This window comes from Heterodontus francisci, chromosome 4 (assembly GCF_036365525.1).
Source record: "Heterodontus francisci isolate sHetFra1 chromosome 4, sHetFra1.hap1, whole genome shotgun sequence".
NCBI lineage: Eukaryota > Metazoa > Chordata > Chondrichthyes > Heterodontiformes > Heterodontidae > Heterodontus > Heterodontus francisci.
This window is the reverse complement of record NC_090374.1, coordinates 173,478,278-173,498,457: the sequence shown is the minus strand read 5'-3', so window position 1 is coordinate 173,498,457 and position 20,180 is coordinate 173,478,278. Positions and strand designations below refer to the sequence as shown.

The window sequence follows — 20,180 nt, the reverse complement described above, 5'->3', positions numbered from 1 at the left end:
GCGTCCTGGGTTTTATCAATAGGGGCACAGAGTACAAAAGCAAGGAAGTTATGTCAAAGTTGCATAAACACTGGTTTGGCCTCAACTGGAGTACTGCGTCCAATTCTGGGCACCACACTTTTTGAAAGGATGATGATGTTAGAGTGGGTGCTAAAAAAGGTTGATGAGAATGGTTCCAGGGATGTTACGCAGTTACGTAGATAGACTGGAGAATTTGGGACTGTTTTCCTTCGAGAAGGTTGAGAGGAGATTTGACAAGAGGTATTCAAAATCACGTGGGGTCTGGACAGAGTAGATAAAGGGAAATTGTTCCCATTGGTGGAAGGATCGAGAACCAGAGGGCACAAATTTAACGTAATTGGCAAAAGAAGCAATGGCGACATCAGGATAAACTTTTTCCCCCACAGCGAGTGGTTAGGATCTGGAATGCACTGGCTGATTATGTGGTGGAGGCAGGTTCAAACAAGGCATTCAAGAGGGAACTGGATTATCTGAAAAGAATGTGCAGGGCTATGGGGAGAAGGCTGGTGAATGGCACTAGGTGACTAGCTCCTTCAGAGAGCCAGCACAGATACAATGGGTTGAATGGCCTCCTTCTGTGTTGTAACTATTCTACGAATTGTTGCAGATCACCTTTGAAGCATTAGCTAATGCAAGCATCGGAACAAACAAGCCACTGAAAACATGTTGAAACATTTACTTCACCCAACAGTTTCAAAACAATCATAATATTTTTTTAAAAAAGGAGTCAAGGTTGCAAGCTGGGTTTGGTTAGCTTTTTGGAGCAACAGTATTCTCAAGTAGTATCCTCTCCCACACACCCCCACCCTACAGTTAGTCTTAGGAAAGCTACATACCCCCATAAAAACAAAATGAAGTTGTGATAAACCACTATACAAAGACATCAGAATGAACCTCGTTGTTAAGAGCACAAGTGAGGCCTTCCAAATGAGTCACCGATTGGACAAAGCACCTCAGTTTTCTGAAGACTAACATTTGTCAGAGAAGCTGAGGCAGCTAGCCAAAGCTGTCTGGCGTCCTATTCGATTCACTGATTTAAAAGAAAGGGCTAACACAAATAAGTTATGCAGTTAATTTCATATGCTTACTTTAATAAAAAAAAATTAAAGCATAGTCAAAGATTCCAGAAATCTTCAGCCACAGACCTTACTCTCAGAAGCTGTGTTCTAAAATCTCTGGTACTTTACCCTGAAATAGATCACATCCATGGAGGCTTCAATGGGTTACTCCAACTGCTGACTAATTTGATGTTGAACAAGGTCACAAGATCTCCTCGCCATATTTGATGAGCAACACTATTCAGTTTACATTATTAATTTAAAGAAAAAAAACTTCAATTTATATAGCGCCTTTCACTGTTTCAGGATGTTCCAAAGCACCTTGCAGCAGGTGAGGTACTTCGAAAGTGTAGTCATTGTTGTAATTTAGGAAATACAGCTGCCAACTTGTAAGCAGCAAGCTCCCACAGAGAGCAATGCAGTAGTGACCAGACAGTTTACTTCTTGTGCGATGTTGGTTGAGGGATAAATATTGGTCGGAAACGTGACACTAAAAGCTGTACCATGAACCCAGAGGGAGCATCTGATAGAAAGGTTTGTATTCAATCTGTGGAATTGCAACCATTTTCTCTCTGACCTCCTCCCGTTATCTGAAGGTCATCAGGTTAAACTAGAGATACTACAGAGACAATCCACAGAAAGAAAAATCCATAGGTGCAAACACACGCAAAGTCACGGGTGCCAGACTAGTGGATCATTTTAAACCAAATACTTCAGCATCCCTTGCAAAACTCTCCAATGTATGAAAACAACAGAGCACATACGCTGACGAATCTCAGCTGACAAGTTGAGAGACAACTTAACTGACAGTGAGCGAGTAAAGGTTTCATCCAGATGAATACCAAAATTTCACTCTAAATGCTGATTTTAGCTCCTCTTTGGTAATTCATTAAACTGAAATAGGCCAAGCAAAACCTCAGTGTCTGTATGACACAGACTGGAGTTTCAAACCCCATATCCTATTAATCCATAGCAATTGCTCACATCCACCCTGTCTCACCTCCTACAGTTGCTAATAGATCTTGCCATACAAACCCCAGTTCATTCAAAACAGACTTGCCTGCCCATATTCTGTCCACACCAGATCCCACTCACCCATCTGCATGTACTTCCAGTCCTACAACACCTTTAAATTTAAAGCCTCCTCGTCACATCCTCCCTACTGCCTTGCCCTACCCTACCTTTGCAATCTGCTCCATCCTCCACTCCTCGCCTTCAACTATTTTCGATTCACTCTCGAACTCCCTTCATCATCACTGAGCCAATCCTCTCTCGACCTTTAAAAGCCTCCTTAAAATCTATCTTTTCAATCAAGTTTTCAGTTACCTCTCCAGACTCTGCTATGGCTTGGCATTTATTCCTTTTTAAACTTTCATCTAAAGCACCTTGGAATTTTTTTTTGATGTAAATGTAAGTAGTTGTTTTGTTGCATAGAATGTACAGCACAGAAACAGGCCATTCAGCCCAACTGGTCTATGCTGGTGTTTATGTTCCACACAAACCTCCTCCCAGCCTTCTTCATTCAAACTCTATTAGCATATCTTCTCTTCCTTTTTCTTCATGTGCTTATCTAGCTTCCCCTTAAATGCATCTATGCTATTTACCTCAACTACTCCCTGTGGTAGCAAGTTCCACATTCCCACCATTCTCTGGAATGATGATTTTCCTGAATTCTTGCCTCTCCGTGGAATTTTCACTCAACCTTGCTCTTTATTGATTTCATAAGGGCAGAGTATCATCAAAATTCCAAAATTGTTGCAGTGACGTATTTACTTATCTAAAATGTCAGCAGCAAAACAATTTTTAAAAACTAAACTGTAAAAAATATTGGCTCAGATTTTGCTGCCAAATTATTGAATTTAACAGTGTTCACTATTATTGCATAAATTGTCCAACAGCTTATGGCAAGGGCGAAATTCCGTGAATTTTGAATAGCTACAAATTGCTGGATGATTTACACTGCTCGCTGTCAACCGCACGAAAACGGCGGCTCGTCTTCATACTCCCTGCAGATTTCACGAAATTGCTGCAATTGTGCATTATTGACCCATTAAACCCGCCACAGAAATTTAAGCGGTTAAGTACCAGCCTTATGTACCTTTTTGATGTGGAGATTTATGTTGCTGCAATGCCATTTAACCCCTCCTGCCCAGAAAGGGAACAACTGAAATTGAGCAGCTTCCTTCCTGCAGGGAGTAGATTAGTTAAGATTTTTAAGCTTCATTTCTTACTTTTCCATTCCACCTCTCTCAAAGCAATCTTTCTTTCCCTTGTCATTTCCCTATTTCCTTGTCCATCATTCCACTATTTTTCCTCAATCCACATCTTCTTAACCAAATGAGATTTTACACTGTTGGTACCATTGTTCACTGGAAGTCCTAGATACCCTGCAGTGCTCACCACACTGTAATCAGCTCAAGCTCCCAGGGCAAAATTTTGAACTAAAAGGGTGAGAGAATAAGTCTAACAGCTATGCTCATATACACACACACATATACATATGTATACACACACACACACCTCTCCTTTCACTCTACCACTGGTACAGCAGCCTTCAGCTGCCTGCATCCGACTCTCTGCAATTCGTCCAAAAAAAAAACCAACTCTGCCCTCCTTCAAAAAAAAATGAATCTCTTTAACCAAGCTTTCAATCACTCCAGCTAAACTCTCCTATTGTGGTTCAGTATCTATTTCCCATGTAAAGCAGTCTGCAATTATTTTATTTATATAGTGTAGTGTCGTTCTTATTAAAATAAAATCTTGTTTCACTCAAGAAAGTGCATCAATTTTCTTAATTTTAAATTTCCCAACTGGTAAAAGTACGAGCACAGATTGCTGCCTAATAATCAGTTTTCCTTCAATAATCATTAACGGTCCACTATTATTTGCATTCATTACTATTACCATTCATATTAAACAGTAGTCTATATACAAAAAGAAAAGGCAGACTTGCACTTATATGGTGCCTTTCATGACCTCAGGACGACCCAGAGCTCTTTACAGCCAAATGGATAACTTTTCTGAAGGGTAGCCACTGTGGTAATATAAGGAAACATGGCAGCTGACAAGCACAGCAAGATCCCACATTACACAATGAAATTAATGACCAGACCATGTTTTATAGGGATAAATAATGGCCAAGACACTTGGGAAAACAGCTTCGCCTGCTCCTCTTTGAAATAATGGCTATGGGATCATTTACCCGAGAAGGCATACAGGACCCCGATTTAGCGTTTCATCTGAAAGATGGCACCTCCAACAGTGCAGCACTCCCTCAGTACTGCGCGAGGCATGTCAACCTAGATTAGGTGCTCAAAGGCTATGGGGAGGAGGAATTAGTACTAACTGGACAGCTCTTTCCTCCTGCGTTGTCTCATTCTACAATGCCTCTGCACTGGGGCTTTAACCCACAACCTCTTGACCGAGAGGTGAGAGCACGCGACCCACTGAGCCACCTTCATAATAAATTTGAACATGAAAAATAGTTGTTAGGTATTAAGAAAAAAATTCTGGCCATCAGGTAAAAGCACAGTGCAGCAACTTATATGGGTAGAAGAATTCAGCAATCTCTATTCTCAATTCCAAGAGCAATAAAGTCACTCTGTCATTTATAGAAAATTTAACAGTACCACTTAAAGGCACTGTTGATAAAGAGGGACATTGACAGAAATAACAACAAAGCACATTCAACCTTCTCACATTTGGAGATTCCACTTCATTTGCACATTAACAGAAGCTGCACGAGGGAAGAAAAAAAGATCACACTGAAACCCTAGCCAATTAACACGCCTTTTCTGGTTTAGCAATAGTGTGCAACCGAGCACAGCCCTTACAAACAAAAAGGAAGAAAATAAACTCTCCTTATCGAAACTGAGAGATTCTCAGTTAAGTGACAAACTGAAGCTGCAAAGGAAGCAAAAGAAGAATTTGTAAAAATCCCTTTTCCACGCAACACTTGCCTGGTCCTGGAACCTGACAGCCATTTTAGCAGATCAACAGACAGGTAAAAGAAAAAAAAACACACAGGAACTATGAAGGACACTGCTGGGTCTTCCCTCAACACCTGGAGACTGCAACTCAAAAAAAAACTTGGACAAAACTTTTTTGTTGAAGTAAAACTTTTTTTGATGCAAAGTTTTTTCTTGAAATTTAAAAAAAAGTTCACCTCAAGTAACTTCTATTTTTTTTTAATAAGACTATTTTAAGAGTTTGCTACTTCTATTCTGTTTTGCTAATGGCAGTGTGTCAGTCAGCAATCCCTTGTCTCCCCCCCTTTACCCTGCAGAGCCAATCCTGGTAAATCCACACCTTGGCTCAGGTCAGCTCTCAACACCCAGAGCCAACCTGGGTCAAAAGGTTCCCCCCCCCCCCCCCCCTTAACCCGAGGCGAACTCCTAGCTCAAGATTCAACCCTGAAAGACTTCGCCTCCGCTTTTAGATTCACCCTTTGCAATCGCGCGTCAAATTAAAAAAATAATACCCGCCCGCTTAAACATTTCCCCAGTTTTAGTAATCGAGAACCAAGTTATTGTTGTTAAAAGTTTGTTTTAAACACACTTATTTTGGGAGGGGAACGGGGAGGTGAAGATCTGCTTTAAACTTTAACTTAATCATGTGAAGAGTCCTGGATCACTTAAAAAAACAACAGCGAACTGAACTCGAACTTAGAATTAATAATTCTATTTGAGAGAAGGTTCCCAACCCTCCTGAACCCTGCTGGGAGCAACATCCTGAATATTTTCTTAGATATTTTTTTACATATTGTTAATTCATTATATGAAGAATATTGGCGATGGAAAACATGCTATTCGACTGGGTGGGGCGGTTGGAGGTGCAAGGTCATGTGATGAAACCTCCAGGACTGCAGCCAGCCAAGAGTTGGTAACCTGACTACCAGGGCTGTCGGGGTATTGTGTGCCTTTATATCGCGCACACTTAGCGTTATTGTGTGTTGCTAAGTGGGTTGTTCTATGGGTCTAGGTTAGATGTGTGATTCCTCTGCTTCCCCCCAAAAATGTTCCATCTTTCAACAATTTGGAATTTTTTTTCTTGGCCCCAACAACCTGGACATATACTGCATATTAATGCAAGTAATCAGAGCACAGGAGGACACCATTCAGCCCATCGTGCCTGTGCTGGCTCTTTGAAAGCACCAATTAGTCCCATTCTTTCTTCTATAGCCCTGCAAATTTTTCTTTTCTAAGTAAACATCCCATTCCATTGAAAGCAACTGTTGAATCTGCTTCCAGATTGTAACAACTGGCAGAGTTAAAAAAACACTCGTCTCCTCTCCCTCCCTCCCCTGGCTTTTCTGCCAATTATCTGTTGACTGATCCTCCTGACAGTGGAAACAGTTTCTCCCTATATCAAAACTCTCATAATTCAGCACCTTTTACACAGCTTTCACTTCTTTAAAAACTAAATGGGAATGACTTTCACTTCCAGTGAAGCCTTTATAACAATTTTGGGACCTATGCCAAAGGATGTTTTGCATTTTACAATCAGTCAAAAGGATTCGTAAAACCACCTCTGTATATAGTATCAATGCTAGTTTAATCGTGATCATGGAGAAACACCATTGTTATCTTTAAAACCAAACCATTTAGAGTATCTATTAAAACATGCATTTGAGACCTCTTTAAAAGCAGGCGGATTCATTATAGTGGGTTCAAGATTAAAATCACTAATCCAATCGAATGGTTCCACTGAAAAAACAGTCCAGAGATTGGATTAATTCACTGACACAAAACTAGCATGATTAAAGAAGGGTTTGTATTCTTGGCAATCGGTGCATTTGATAACATAGAATTCTGCAACAAGATTAATAATGCCACCATAATTATTCTCAGTTTTGAATTCTGAAATTATTCAATTACATTTTCAAAAAGGGGAGGTGGAATAGAACTCACTCATGTATTTAAAATGGAGACACTGATCACATCCCTAGGTAAAAATGAGTAGTTGGCCCAAAGGAGGAAGAATGATGGGAGGCAATATAACAGCTTATATTGATATAGTGTCTTCAATGTCCCAAGGCACTTCACAGGATCATTAACAAAATTTGACACCAAGCCACACATATTTGGATAGGTGACCAAAAGCTTAAAGAGGTTAGAGTTAGAGGTAGGTTTTAAGGAGCATCTGAAATAGAAGAGTGTGAGGTGGAGAGGTTCAGGGAAGGAATTCCAGAGCTGAGAGCCTTGGCAGCTGAAGGTATGCCACCAGTGGTGGAGCAAATAAATTTGGGATGCGCAAGAGGCCAGAATTGGAGAAGCGCAGAGATCTGAGGGTTGTAGGGCTAGAATAGGGTACAGAGATTGGGAGAGGTGAGGGTACAGAAACAAAGATGAGAATTAAAAAAGTATCCAGACACTGGGACTCAATGTAGATCAGTGGTCACAGGGGTGATGGGTGAATGGGACTTGTGCATTTTGGATACAGGCAGTGGAATTTTGGATGAGAACAACAGAGGGTTCAAGGTGGGAGGTCATCCAGGAGAGTACTGGAATACCCTAAATGGTGCAATTATAAAGTGGCGGGGGGATGGGTTGCAGAAACAGAGTCTAAGGGGTTTACATACATACCTTTTCAAAAATGTGACAGGACCGGCTGAGAAGGCAGTTAAAAAGGCATATGCAATCCTTGGCTTTATAAATAGAGGCAGTGGACAAATCAATGGTTAGTCCTCAGCTAGAGCATAGTGTCCAATTCTGGGCCCTGTACTTTCGGAAGGATGTCAAGGTCTTGGAGGGGGTACAGAGAAGATTTAGCAGAATCTGCTGATGCGTACATTACTCGTGCAGTTATCAGGTTATTTAGTTCATAAGAACATGGGTCCATCCAAATTGATTTAAGTTCGCAGTAATGTTAAGAACAGCCACAATAGCCTTTCCCAGCCCTGCTCACACCTCAAGCTCACTAGCCTGAAGCCACAGGTCTTCTCACCACTGCGCTGAATGTCGTGGACCCTAGTATCTTGAACTCAGTGCCTTGTCACAACAACACTGCTCCAATAGGAAACGACCAAGGGATAGGAACATTTTATGACTATCATATAGTGGACAAGTCTGTACTAGCATGTTCCAGTCACATCTTACATGAAGATCTTAAAACACTTTTCAAAAAAATAGCCACAGCTAGCCATATTGTTTCAGGTCTAGCCTTTAGGATGCGGATATTTTAAGTGTCATAAAATGTTGGGTGATGCCAGCAAGTTAAGAAATTGACCTTCATAAGCTCAAGATTTAGGCAAATGTACAGACACAATGACAATTCTTGGTTTTACATACACTATACAGCACAGAAACAGGCCATTTAGCCCAACCAGTCCATTCTGGTGTTTATGCTCCACTCAACTCTCCTCCCATCCTTCCTCATCTAACACCATATCCTTCTATTCCTTTCTCCATGTGTTTATCTAATTTCCCCTTAAATGTATCTATGCTATTCACCTGAACCACTCCCTGTGGTAGGGAGTTCCACATTCTCAATTCTCTGGGTAAAGAAGTTTCTCCTGAATTATCTACTGGATTTCTTGGTAACTATTTTATACTGATGGCCACTAGTTTTGCTCAAATGACCTACTTAACCATTTATAGTGAAAACTTTCAGGATATATGTATCCCATGGGCCTATTTTTCCATAAGTGTAGTTAATATTAGTTCGAAATCAAACTATTTTAAATGATGCTACATAACTCATGATGCTCAGAGTTCTTTTTCCCTAAAAGTACAAAAAAATGGAAATGTACTCGAGAATGCGACTTCTCATTTTCCAAGCTATACGCTCAAACACATTTCCCATCTCTGACACACACACACACACTTCTCCAACACAAATTCTTTTGTATTAAATTCTGTGGGAAGTGGAGACTGAAAAGAAGTTTTGTCCACACAGTACTCGCCTCTCCCCTTTGTAATTGTTTTTTCAGTTTTATTCCCATCAGAAGCATGGTACAGGCCAGTTATAAAAATTCTTTGGCAGATGTGTTGCCGGGTTTTCAAAGAAACCAAAACACTTAAGAAGTTCAGGTCTTTTTTTGTAAATTTAAAAAAAAAAAAAGGCTTTTATTTCCACTACAATGCTGTGTTTCTCTCCTAACTGAACTGCAAGTACTGGAAACAGTGCTGGACAAGGGTGCCAGTAATTTGTTTTAAGACCTTGATTTGTACTCGCTGGGTTACGTAAACACCAAGTCTTTGCTCAAGTTTTATTGCAGCGTCATATTGAATAGAAAAATAAACTTCAAATTCTGAAAACCAAAATCTAAAAAAAAAAAAATGTTGTGTGCACACAGATCGCATCTGTAAAGAACACATGAATTATAACATCTTGCTCAGGACCCTCCATCAGGTTCTAATGAAGGATACACAAAAAAAGTGTCATACTCTGCATTTTTTCCCCAAAATATCTGCGTCAAGCATTATGCCCTATACATGGAATAGAAGAACTTTGCTGTAATCTGCTGTCCCTCCTTTTAAAGCTAAACAGTAGGTACATAATGACTGAGGGAGGTGCCAGGCATGGCTCATAGAGGTGAGTATTTGTCCCACTGAATTATGAAGGTTTTGGGTTCAAGTCACACTGCAGAGGCTTCAGCACAAATATCTAGGCCAGGAGCTGGCAACCTTTTATTTTAATCTGAAGAGCCCTTTTAAAAAAAAAGTTTGCCTAAAATTAAAATTATTGGGAGTTACAAAACAAAAATTCAGCATTTCTAAACGAAATGCTTGACAAATTGCCAAGTGTCTCTGGTAGAGCGTGTAATTTGGATATATAATAAATATAAGCTCAATGCATGTATCAATAGAAAAACAATTAAACTAGACCCAACTCTGAAATCTCACATTTTTTAAACGATGATTTTTTTTCAAAAAAAAAGAGACTTACTGACACAAACTTTAACTTAAGATGCATGCAATCTGGGGAATTAATAAATGGAAAATAAAGGAGATGGCAGATGAATTGAACAGGTATTTTGCATCGGTCTTCACATTAGAGGATATTAGCAACATCCCAGAAATAGCTGTAAATCAGGAAATGGAAGGGAGGCAGGAACTCAAAAAAAAAAAAAAAAAAACTTACAATCACCAGGGAAGTGGTACTGAGCAAATTGCTGGAACAGCGGGCTGACAAGTCCCCGGGTCCTGATGGACTTCATCCTAGGGTCTTAAAAGAAGTGGCTAGTGAGATAGTTGACACGGTGGTTTTAATTCCCTAGATTTGGGGAAATTTCCCATTAGACTGGAAAATAGCAGATGTAACTCCTTTATTCAAAATGGGAAGGAGACAGAAAGCAGGAAACTACAGACCAGTTAGCTTAACATCTATCATGGGGAAAATGTTAGAAGCTATTAATAAAGAGGTTATAGCAGGGCACTCAGAAAAATTCAAGGAATCAGACAGAGCCAACATGGTTTGTGAAAGGGAAATCATATTTCACCAATTTATTGAAGTTCTTTGAAGAAGTTACATGTGCTATAAAGGGGAACCAGAGGATGTACTGTACTTAGATTTCCAGAAGGCATCTGATAAGGTGCCACATCAAAGGTTATTGTGGAAAATAAAAGCTCATGGTGTAGGGGGTAACACTTTGGCATGGATAGAAGATTGGCTAGCTAACAGGAAACAAAGTAGGCATTAATGGGTCATTTTCTGGTTGGCAAAATGTAATGAGTGGTGTGGCACAGGGGTCTGTGCTGGGGCCTCAACTTTTTACAATTTATATAAATGACTTGAATGAAGAGACCGAAGGTATGGTGACTAAATTTGCTGATGACACAAAGATAGGCAGGAAAGGAAGTTGTGAAGAGGACATAAGGAGGCTACAAAAGGGATATAGATAGGTTAAGTGAGTAGGCAAAGATCTGGCAAATGAAGTATAATGTGGGAAAGTGGGAAATTGCCCATTTTGGCAGGAAGAATTAAAAAAAGCATACTATCTAAATGGTGAGAGATTTCAGAGCTCTGAGATGCAGAGGGATCTGGGTGTCCTAGTGCACGAATCGCAAAAGGTTAGTATGCAGGTTCAGCAAGTAATTAGGAAAGCTAATAGAATATCATTTATTGCGAGGGGAATTGAATACAAAAAGTAGGGAGGTTATGTTTCAGTTATACAGGGCATTGGTGAGATCACATCTGGAGTTCTGTGCACAGTATTGGTCTCCTTATTTAAGGAAGGATGTAAATGTTTTGGAAACAGGCTTTCTAGACAAATAGCTGGAATGGGCGGATTGTCTTATGAGGAAAGGCTGGACAGACTAGGCTAGGCTTGCATCCACTGGAGTTTAGGAGTGTAAGAGTTGATTTGATTGAAACATACAAGATCCTGAGGGGTGTCGACAGGGTGGACATGGAAAAGATGTTTCCTCTGGTAGGAAAATCTAGAGCTAGGGCTCACTCTTTAAAAATATGGGGTCGCCCATTTAAGACAGATGAGGGAAAAAATTTTCTCAGAGGATCGTGAGTCTTTGGAACTCTCTTCCTCAAAAGGCAATGGGAACAAAGTGTTTGAATATTTTTAAGACAGGAGTAGATAGATTCTTGATAAGCAGCGTTATCGGGGGTAGGCAGGAATGTGGAGTTGAGATTACAATCAGATCAGATACAGATCTTGTTGAATGGTGGAGCAGGCTCGAGAGGCTGAGTGGCCTACTCCTAATTCATATGTTCGTAATGTTTGAAATAAGACAATTTTTTGGCTATTGATTCTCATGATTGAGAAAAGCTTCTAATAGCACATTCAGAATAATTTATCCTCTCAGCTGTATTAGAAATAATGGTCGCAACCATAAAACCTAGGTCTCGAGCCAGAAGCATTATTTATAACCATAGTGTAGCTATACCACTTCAACAGGTTTATTCAGAGCACAGTGATGCTTTTCGTTAAAATCAGTTAAAACCGTAAAGTGCAACATAATTAGCTTTTTAACTCCACAATAAAAACACAGCGCCTACTTTTGACTTTAAGTCACATTAATTCAATCAACTCGAAAAGGTTGGGAGCCACAAACAAGATGTTAAACAGCCACATGAGGCTCCGGTGCTACAGGTTGCAGACCCTGATACTCCTGGTGCAGTACTGAGGGAGTCCCATCAATTAACATTTCAGGTTTCTTTCTTTACTGGTTATGCAGCTCAAGAGAATTTTCTTGACAGTAAAAAGATACATATGAAAAGGTACATATGAAAATGTCATCAGCTGGTTCATCTGGCCTGTCCGAGACAATGGTGATACCTTGTGTGTCACAATACAGAGACTCCCTCCTCACTAGGAGCCATGAAACCTCCCGAGAGGCAAAAGTTTTTGAAGATTCCTCTTCACCACCTCCCTTCCCTCCCCTAGTAATTGGAACTAGTTCAGGAAACCACATTAACCATGACTTGTATTACACGACACCCTCCTTTTTTTTTTTGAAAAAAAGAGTGATCACTAGCCCAGTCAGGAACTGGTATCTCTACATAAAGCAGCCCAAGCTGCATAAAGAGATATTAGGACAGGTGACCAAAAACTTGGTCAAAAGAGGCAAGTCTGAAGGAGCATCTTAAAAAGGAGGAGAACAGAGAGGTAGAGAGGCAGAGGGGTTTAGGGAGGGAATTCTAAAGCTTAGGGCTCAGGGAGCCGTTAATGGGGGAGCGATGCACAAAAGAGGCCAGAATTGGAGGAGTGCAGAAATCTCAGGAGGGTTGCAGGACTGGAGGTGGTTAGAGATAGGGAGGGGCGAGACCATGGAAGGATTTGAAAACAAGGTTGAGAATTTTAAAGTTGAGGTGGTCTAAGTATATGGACCCAGCTGTTTAAGGCCATCTACATAACTGTGCGATTTTAAACTGGTGGGGGGGGGGGCGGGTGTAGAAAAGATAATCTTGTGGGGCTCCTTTGAACTTTTTCCCAAGGTCCCGGTGTCACCCACCAGCTGACGAAGCCATAACTAGACAACATTCTAAATTGAGGTCTAACCAAGGTCTTTTACATGGCCCAAAATGCTATTCTTCAATTATAGAGAATACACCTGTGAATGCAGCATAGTACCATAGAGGTTTTAGTAAAATTTTTTCCTCCAAAAAAAAACTTTATTCATAAAAATTTGTTTAAAAAATTCCTTAACAATTCAAATTGGACATTGCATAAAAGTGCAATACAATACATGAAGTGCCTCACTACACTTGCCATTTCACGTTATATTTACATTCCACATCAAACATTTTCTGCTGCATACAGCCAGAGGGGTTTTTACATGGTTTCCAGCCTCTCGTTATACTACGGCGGCAGGAGGGTATTACACAGTGGCCTTTGCCCCATTGAGCCTTTGTGGCAGCAGCCCCAAGCACATAGTCCTGGACTTTGGAATGTGCCAGTCTGCAACACTGCCGTGGGCACTAGAAGACCAGCAAGTTTCAGGCAGGCCAAAAAGTGCGTCTTTCACTGAATTGATGGTCCTCCAGCAGCGGTTAATGTTTATCTCAGTGCTGTACGGGCTGTTCCCAGGGACGCACACAGAGTCCTGTGTTGCGGAGCCGCTCGGGATGAACCTCGACAAAACCACTGCATCTCTTTCCAGACTTGCTTTGCAAAGGTACAATCCAGAAGGAGGTGGACGACGGTCTGTTCCCCGCCACAGCCACCTCAAGGGCAGAGTGCAGAGGCAGTCAGACTTCGAGCGTGCAGGAAGGATCCGACAGGGAGGGCCCTTCTCACCACCAGCCAAGCTACGTCTTGATGCTTGTTTGAAAGCTCTGGCAATGAGGCATTGTCAAAAGAGTTTGACATTCTGCTCGAGGAACCATCCGACAGGATCCACCATCTCCTTTTCCCCACAGAGCCTCAAGGAAGTTACATGTAGACCACTGCTGATGGACTTGGTCAAAAAAGGTGTTTTTCTGCACAAACTATTCCGTGAGGGGCAGGTGGTACGGCACCAGTCCAACTGAATGCAGCGTTCCGCGGCAACATGGTCAGACCCATCCTTCACAACACTGGGGACAGATAGAACCTCAGTACATGTTTGTGTACAAGAGGTAGATGCACAGCTTGATGCAGCCGCAGACAAAAGGTGGCCATCAGGATGAGGGCGGCGTTCAGTACTTTTTCTTCACTCCCTTTATCTAGAAGTTTGAACATCGTGTGCCTGTGGATACAGTCCATTTTCAATCTCCAAATAAAGCAGAAGATGGCTTGGGTGACCACCACGGCACAGGGGCAGGGTATGGGCCAGACCTGCGTCATGTACAGCAACACCAAGAGCGCCTTGCATCTGATGACCAGGTTCTTACCTGCAATAGACAGGGAGAACTGCTCCCACATGGCCAGTTTTTGGCACACGCCCCAGCCTCGCTGAACCATATCCCCAGCACCTTCAAGTAGTCTGACCAGTGAAGGGGACAAAGGACTGGTTGGCCCAGTTCTCAAAGAACATGGCCTTGCTCTTGTCGCAATTTACTTTGGCTCCCGAGGTCAGTTCGAATTGGTCACAGATGCTCATCAGCCTGCGACCTGACAGCAGATCTGAGCAGAAGATGGCGGTCATCCATGTACAGGGAGGCTTTGACCAGAGTGCCTCCGCTGCTTGGGATAGTCACCCCTCTTATGCCTGCATCCTTCCTGATGGACTCGGCAAATAGTTTGATACAACACACGGGAGAGAGGACAGCCCTGTCTGACTCCAGATTTGATCAGAAAACCTTCCGATTCCCACCCATTGATTGAGATTGTGCTATTGATATTTGCATAGAGCAGTTGGATCCAATTTCTCTCTCCAAATCCCATTTTGGAGAGCACATCCATCATGTAGGTGTGCGATAAGCAGTCAATGGCCTTCTCCTGGTCCAAGCTGAAGAGGCAGGTGCCCACTACCCCACTGTCTCCTACGTAGCCTTGTGCTACTCAGGGATATGATTGGCTATCAGAGATCTTCCTGACGCGTACAGTACAGGTCTGATCAGGTAAGTCACCAAATCCAAAGCAGACTTGACCCGATTGGCAATGACCTTAGACTGAATTTTGTAATCCACATTAAGCAGTGAAAAGGGCCGCCAATTTCTGATTCCCTCCCTCTCCCGCTTGTAGAGGAGGGCGATGATGACTTTCCTCATGGATCGGACATGCTGCCAGCCAGAAGCATACGGTCATCCATTTCCAGTAGGTCTGGGCTGATCCAGTCCCGCAGAGTTGAATACAACTTGGCCGGTAAGCTGTCCCTTCCGGGAGTTTTACTCATCTCTAAAAGGTCCTGACGGCCTTTGTCAGCTCGTCCAGAGTTAGCGGTTTGTCCAAACTCTTCCGCATAGTCGTTTAAGACCTCGGTGATAGAGGACAGGAAGGATTGGGAGGCTGTGCTGTCCATGGGCTTCACATTGTATGGGGCAACTTATGCTAAACACATTGGAGGAAATTATTTCCAAGTTGAAAAATTCTTTTCCAGAAATTATAAAGTCAATTTGTAAAAATTTCTCACAACAAAGTTAAACACACACCACAGGTAAGGGGAGGGTCAATGTAAACCATTTTATTTCTCTTGGTTTTGAGATTCCACTGAAGCACAAATTGAACCTTTCAAACAAATGCATCCTAAAAATGTCATAATCTGATTATGAGATAAGCACACAGTGATTAACTGAAGTACACTGCAATCTAAACAGGAATTTGCAGAATCTTACCACCCCAGCTAGAGAGGATATGTTCTTAGACACACAACACAAAAATGTCGATGTTGCTTCTGCAGTTGTGCAAGACTATGCCGAATGAAACCATAACCAGACAAAACTAATAAACTATATTGCATTTCTATACTACACTTTAGGAAGGATGTGAAGCTTTGGAGAGGGTACAGAAGAGCTATACTAGAATGTGTAATGAGTTCTTTATGTTGTCTTGTGCAACATAAAAATGGAGATGTGTGGAATCCAATTTGTTGACAATCTCTAACAGGTTATTATGGCTAAACTATTATATACAGTACAGAGCAAACTATTTACAGAACCTTCATCTGGGTGTTACAATTGCAGAGACACTGAGCTTTGAGTCACATGACTATGTCCTGGTACTTAGCTTATGAGCATACAAAGATCTTAAAGGGACATCACTCTTAAAGGTGATCACACAGCATCCCCTTTCTTTCTACAGTGGCGCAGTGGTTAGCACCGCAGCCTCACAGCTCCAGCGACTCGGGTTCAATTCTGGGTACTGCCTGTGCGGAGTTTGCAAGTTCTCCCTGTGACCACGTGGGTTTTCGCCGGGTGCTCCCGTTTCCTCCCACAGCCAAAGACTTGCAGGTTGGTAGGTAAATTGGCCATTGTAAATTGCCCCTAGTGTAGGTAGGTGGTAGGGAATATGGGATTAGTGAAGGGTTAGTATAAATGGCTGGTTGGTGGTCGGCACAGACTCGGTGGGCTGAAGGGCATGTTTCAGTGCTGTATCTCTAAATAAAAATAAAATTTAAAATAAAAAAAGGGAAGTCTCATAAGCTACAAGTAAAAATACAAAATTAGATATCAAAAATAGCTATATGGAGTAGAGACTATAAAATTTACAGGTGCAAGAATAGGGATTGTGAAATTTACAAGTGTAGAGGCTCAACAGTCCCTATAATTGTTCCGGTGGTTTGACAACTCTTGTTCGGTGAATCTGCGCCTCATCTGTTGCTGAAGTTTCTCTCTCTGCATTCAGCCTGCTAATATACTCTGTTGCTTTTCTCAAGATGACCACTTTTGAGGCTTCATCATTCTTGGAAAGTTCTGGCACCTCATTTTGAAGAGCTAACAGACAATGCTTAGTCTCCTCTGCCTCTTCAGGACATGGAGTGTCCTTCGCTTCTCCTCATCCTCCACGTCTGAAGGCCTGGGGCTCAAGGTCGAGGACTTGTTGGGGAGAAGTGTAGTCGCATGGAGGTACCTACCCGTTCTGGCTCGTTGGATAGCAGAGGTGAAGGCGCAGCATAGTTGTACTGTGCTGGGTTTCTAGACTGCACCGTTTGTTGCTGGCCAAAGACTGCGAGTGGGTTCCTGTTCCTGGAGATCTCCCCTTTGGAATGCTCCCCACTGCCAGCCTTTGCTTCTCAGTGGTTACGAGGTCAATCTCAGTGGCTGGAGCGTGGAGAAACACTGCCTGTTGACAAAGAACTTTCACTATCTTCATTCTCTCGGTGTGGCGTCTCGAAGAGGCTGATACTCTCCAAACCAGAATGACCGAGATCCTGGAGGAACTGTGACTCAATGCAGGTACCCTTGGTCTCTTCTGCTGGAATGGGTATCTTGGTAATTTCGTGCATAGTTAGGATGTTGAGGTCCTTACACGCTGGTAGTCCTGCCATTGCTGGTTCACTCGTGTATACCATGTAAAATATTTGTGGTTTCCATGCCGACTTACTGTAGCTGCATTGCAAGGGATGGGTGACCCGTTGTGCGGAGATAACTTTGCAGCTGTCAGTTGTACCATTGATTTCCAACAACTCTGGTGCATAAACTTCAGGATTCAGACTGGTAGGATATTTACACTTGCCCAGACGTCAATCTCAACTGAATGTGTGTTTGCCAACTTTGAGCACGTGATGTTAATGGTAGCAAAAGCTTCCAGCTGTTTGACTTCATCAACATAATGTGTCAGGTTCACAATGTGAAACGGCTGGTCGTCTTCTAGCTGAGATTCACTCTTCTTGGAGTCTTGTATTGGGTCTGTTTTGCTGTGTACTTTGTGTATCAGCTTGCGTTTATGCAGGTTTCTGGCACTTTCCTCGCTACCATTGCCGCATCTGTTTGCTTGTGCCCTGTGACTTCTGGCTGCGTCTTTGGAGCCAGATTTCTTGCATAGGCGAGCCCAGCGTCCTTTTGCACTGCATACCTTGCACAGGTCGCGAAATGCAGGACAACTTCGCAGTGAGTGGGACCTACCACACAGCTTGCTTGCCCTTTTTGACCTGTTTATCGTGCTGATGCTGTTGGTTTTACCTGGTGCTTGCAGATGCTGTTATCCAGCTACAATTTCTGCTATCTTCTAGCAGCACATCAATGCTGTGACGTTTCTGTGGCTATTGCCTGTAGGTCATCAATTCCAGGCAGTGAATTCTAAAATTCACTCGTAATCAGAGCGGATCTTCTCGCACCTTCCATATTTTTGTGGGATCTTTCTGTTCGTCTTAAGATAAGCCAGAGGTATTGATTCAGTGTAACCCCTCATTTCCAAATGTTATCAGTATTTTTACAGCCTGCTTCTCTGGTTTTACAATCACTTGGTCTGTGGAGAATAACTGCATTCTTTGTTTAAAAAGTTTGAATTCAGATAGGATATCAATGGTTTTCCAGTTCTTGCTGAGATTTGATATCCATCTTTCTGTTCTTTTGCTTAAAAATTGCTTTCAGACTTGTTCTATGACTCTGCGCTGTTTCCTCTAAGAAATTCTCTTGTTTAGACTAGCTGCTTGGATGGAGGGGAACAGGAGTTTGATGGTATTCTATATTAATTTTGCTTTCAGCACTCTAGCCTGTCTGTTTACACTGCTGTTCAATAAGCAGTACAATTGCTTTTTTTTTTTTGCTAGTTTATGTTCTTCACACTTGAGTGGTTTAATGATTTTTTTAAACTTTGGCAGCGTGAATGGAGACTCTGCAGTGTTCAGAGGTTTCCCGTGCTTTTTGCTATTGGACGCCTCCTGTAATGGCGCTGACCTCGATCAGCCAGAGAAAGGTGTTGGGTCTTTTTTTTTTAAAAAAACAACAGAGCCTTAGAAAAACTATCAACTTTTTAAGCACTTCAAAGCTTTATTTTAAATGGGGGCTTCAACTACTGGGAGCACCCGATCTCAAGAATTTACTTGCAGCCAGTCATTCTGAGCTCTGTCTTCTATAGCTGGAGGCAAGTTCTTTTTTTCTTTCCATTGTTTGTGCCAGTATTTCTATTGAACTTTCTCTCTTCTGACTGCAGGAAGGGTCATTTTCATAGCTGTTTTATCTGTGGTCTTCAACGTAAACTTTGTCTTTTCACCACAGCTGCCACCATATAATGAGTTCTTTATGTTGTCTTATGCAATATAGATGAGATGTGTGGAGTCCAATTTAAGATCTCTAACAGGATTATTACAGCTAAGCTATTATATACAGTACAGAGCAAACTATTTACGGAACCTTCATCTGGGTGTGATAATTGCAGAGACACTCTGGCTTCGAGTCACATGACTACATCCTGGTACTTAGCTCATTAGCACAAGATCTTAAAGGGACATCACTCTTAAGGCAATCACACACAGAACGGTTCTAGGGATTACAGTTATGTGGATGGACTGGAGTAGCTGGGATTGCTCTCATTAGAGCAGAGAAGGTCAAGAGGAGATTTGACAGAGGTGTTTAAAATCATGAAGGGTTTAGATAGACGAAATAAAGAAAAACTGTTTCTAATGGTTGAAGGATTGATAACCAGATGGCACAGGTGATTGGCCAAGAACCAAGGACAACAGAGGATAAACTTTAAAAAAAAATAATCACGAGTGGTTAGGATCTGGAATGCACTGTCCGATAGGGTGGTGGATACAGATTCAATAGTAGCTATCAAAAGAGAATAGGATAAAGTATTTAAAGAGAAAAGAAAATTGCAAAATATGGGGAAAGAGCCAGGGAGTGGGACTAATTGGTTTGCTCTTCAAAAGAGCTGCCGTAGTCTCGATGGGCCGAATAGCTTCTTTCTGTGCTGTATTCTATAGCACACGTGTAAAAGAAGCAAAAAAATTAACATCTGATGAAATACAAATGGAAACTGAAGGGAGGGGTTGGGAAGAACAAGACACTGAAGAGCTGGATTTTTTTTTAAAAAGAGGTTTTTGGGGCTAGTGGAATATCAGAATGGTTACAGCGCAGAAGGTGGCCATTCAGCCTGTCGAGTTCATGCCAGCTCTCTGCAAGAGCAACTCACCTAGTCCCTCGCCCCTGCAAATTTTCTCTTTTCATATAATTATCCAGTTCTCATTTGAAGGCCTCGATTAAACAAGGGCAACACAGTGGTTAGCACTGCAACCTCACAGCTCCAGCGACCCGGGTTCAATTCAGGGTACTGCCTGTGCGGAGTTTGTAAGTTCTCCGTGACTGTGTGGGTTTCCGCCGGGTGCTCCGGTTTCCTCC

The 20,180-nt window shown here is 42.0% G+C and overlaps 1 protein-coding gene across 6 annotated transcripts in view; it reads right to left on the bottom strand.

Annotated features, from left to right (window-relative positions):
* Positions 1 to 20,180, bottom strand: part of LOC137369399 (tight junction protein ZO-2-like) — a 154,202-nt gene that overhangs the window by 94,833 nt on the left and 39,189 nt on the right. Inside the window, exon 1 of one of the 6 annotated variants that reach the window (XM_068030560.1) lies at positions 5,039 to 5,087. The exons of the other annotated variants lie outside the window; for them this stretch is intronic. Within the exon in view, the coding sequence (XP_067886661.1) occupies positions 5,039 to 5,062 (24 nt within the window). The 5' untranslated portion in view covers positions 5,063 to 5,087. Of the gene's footprint in view, positions 1 to 5,038; positions 5,088 to 20,180 lie in introns of those variants that run through there. 6 annotated transcript variants of the gene reach the window in all.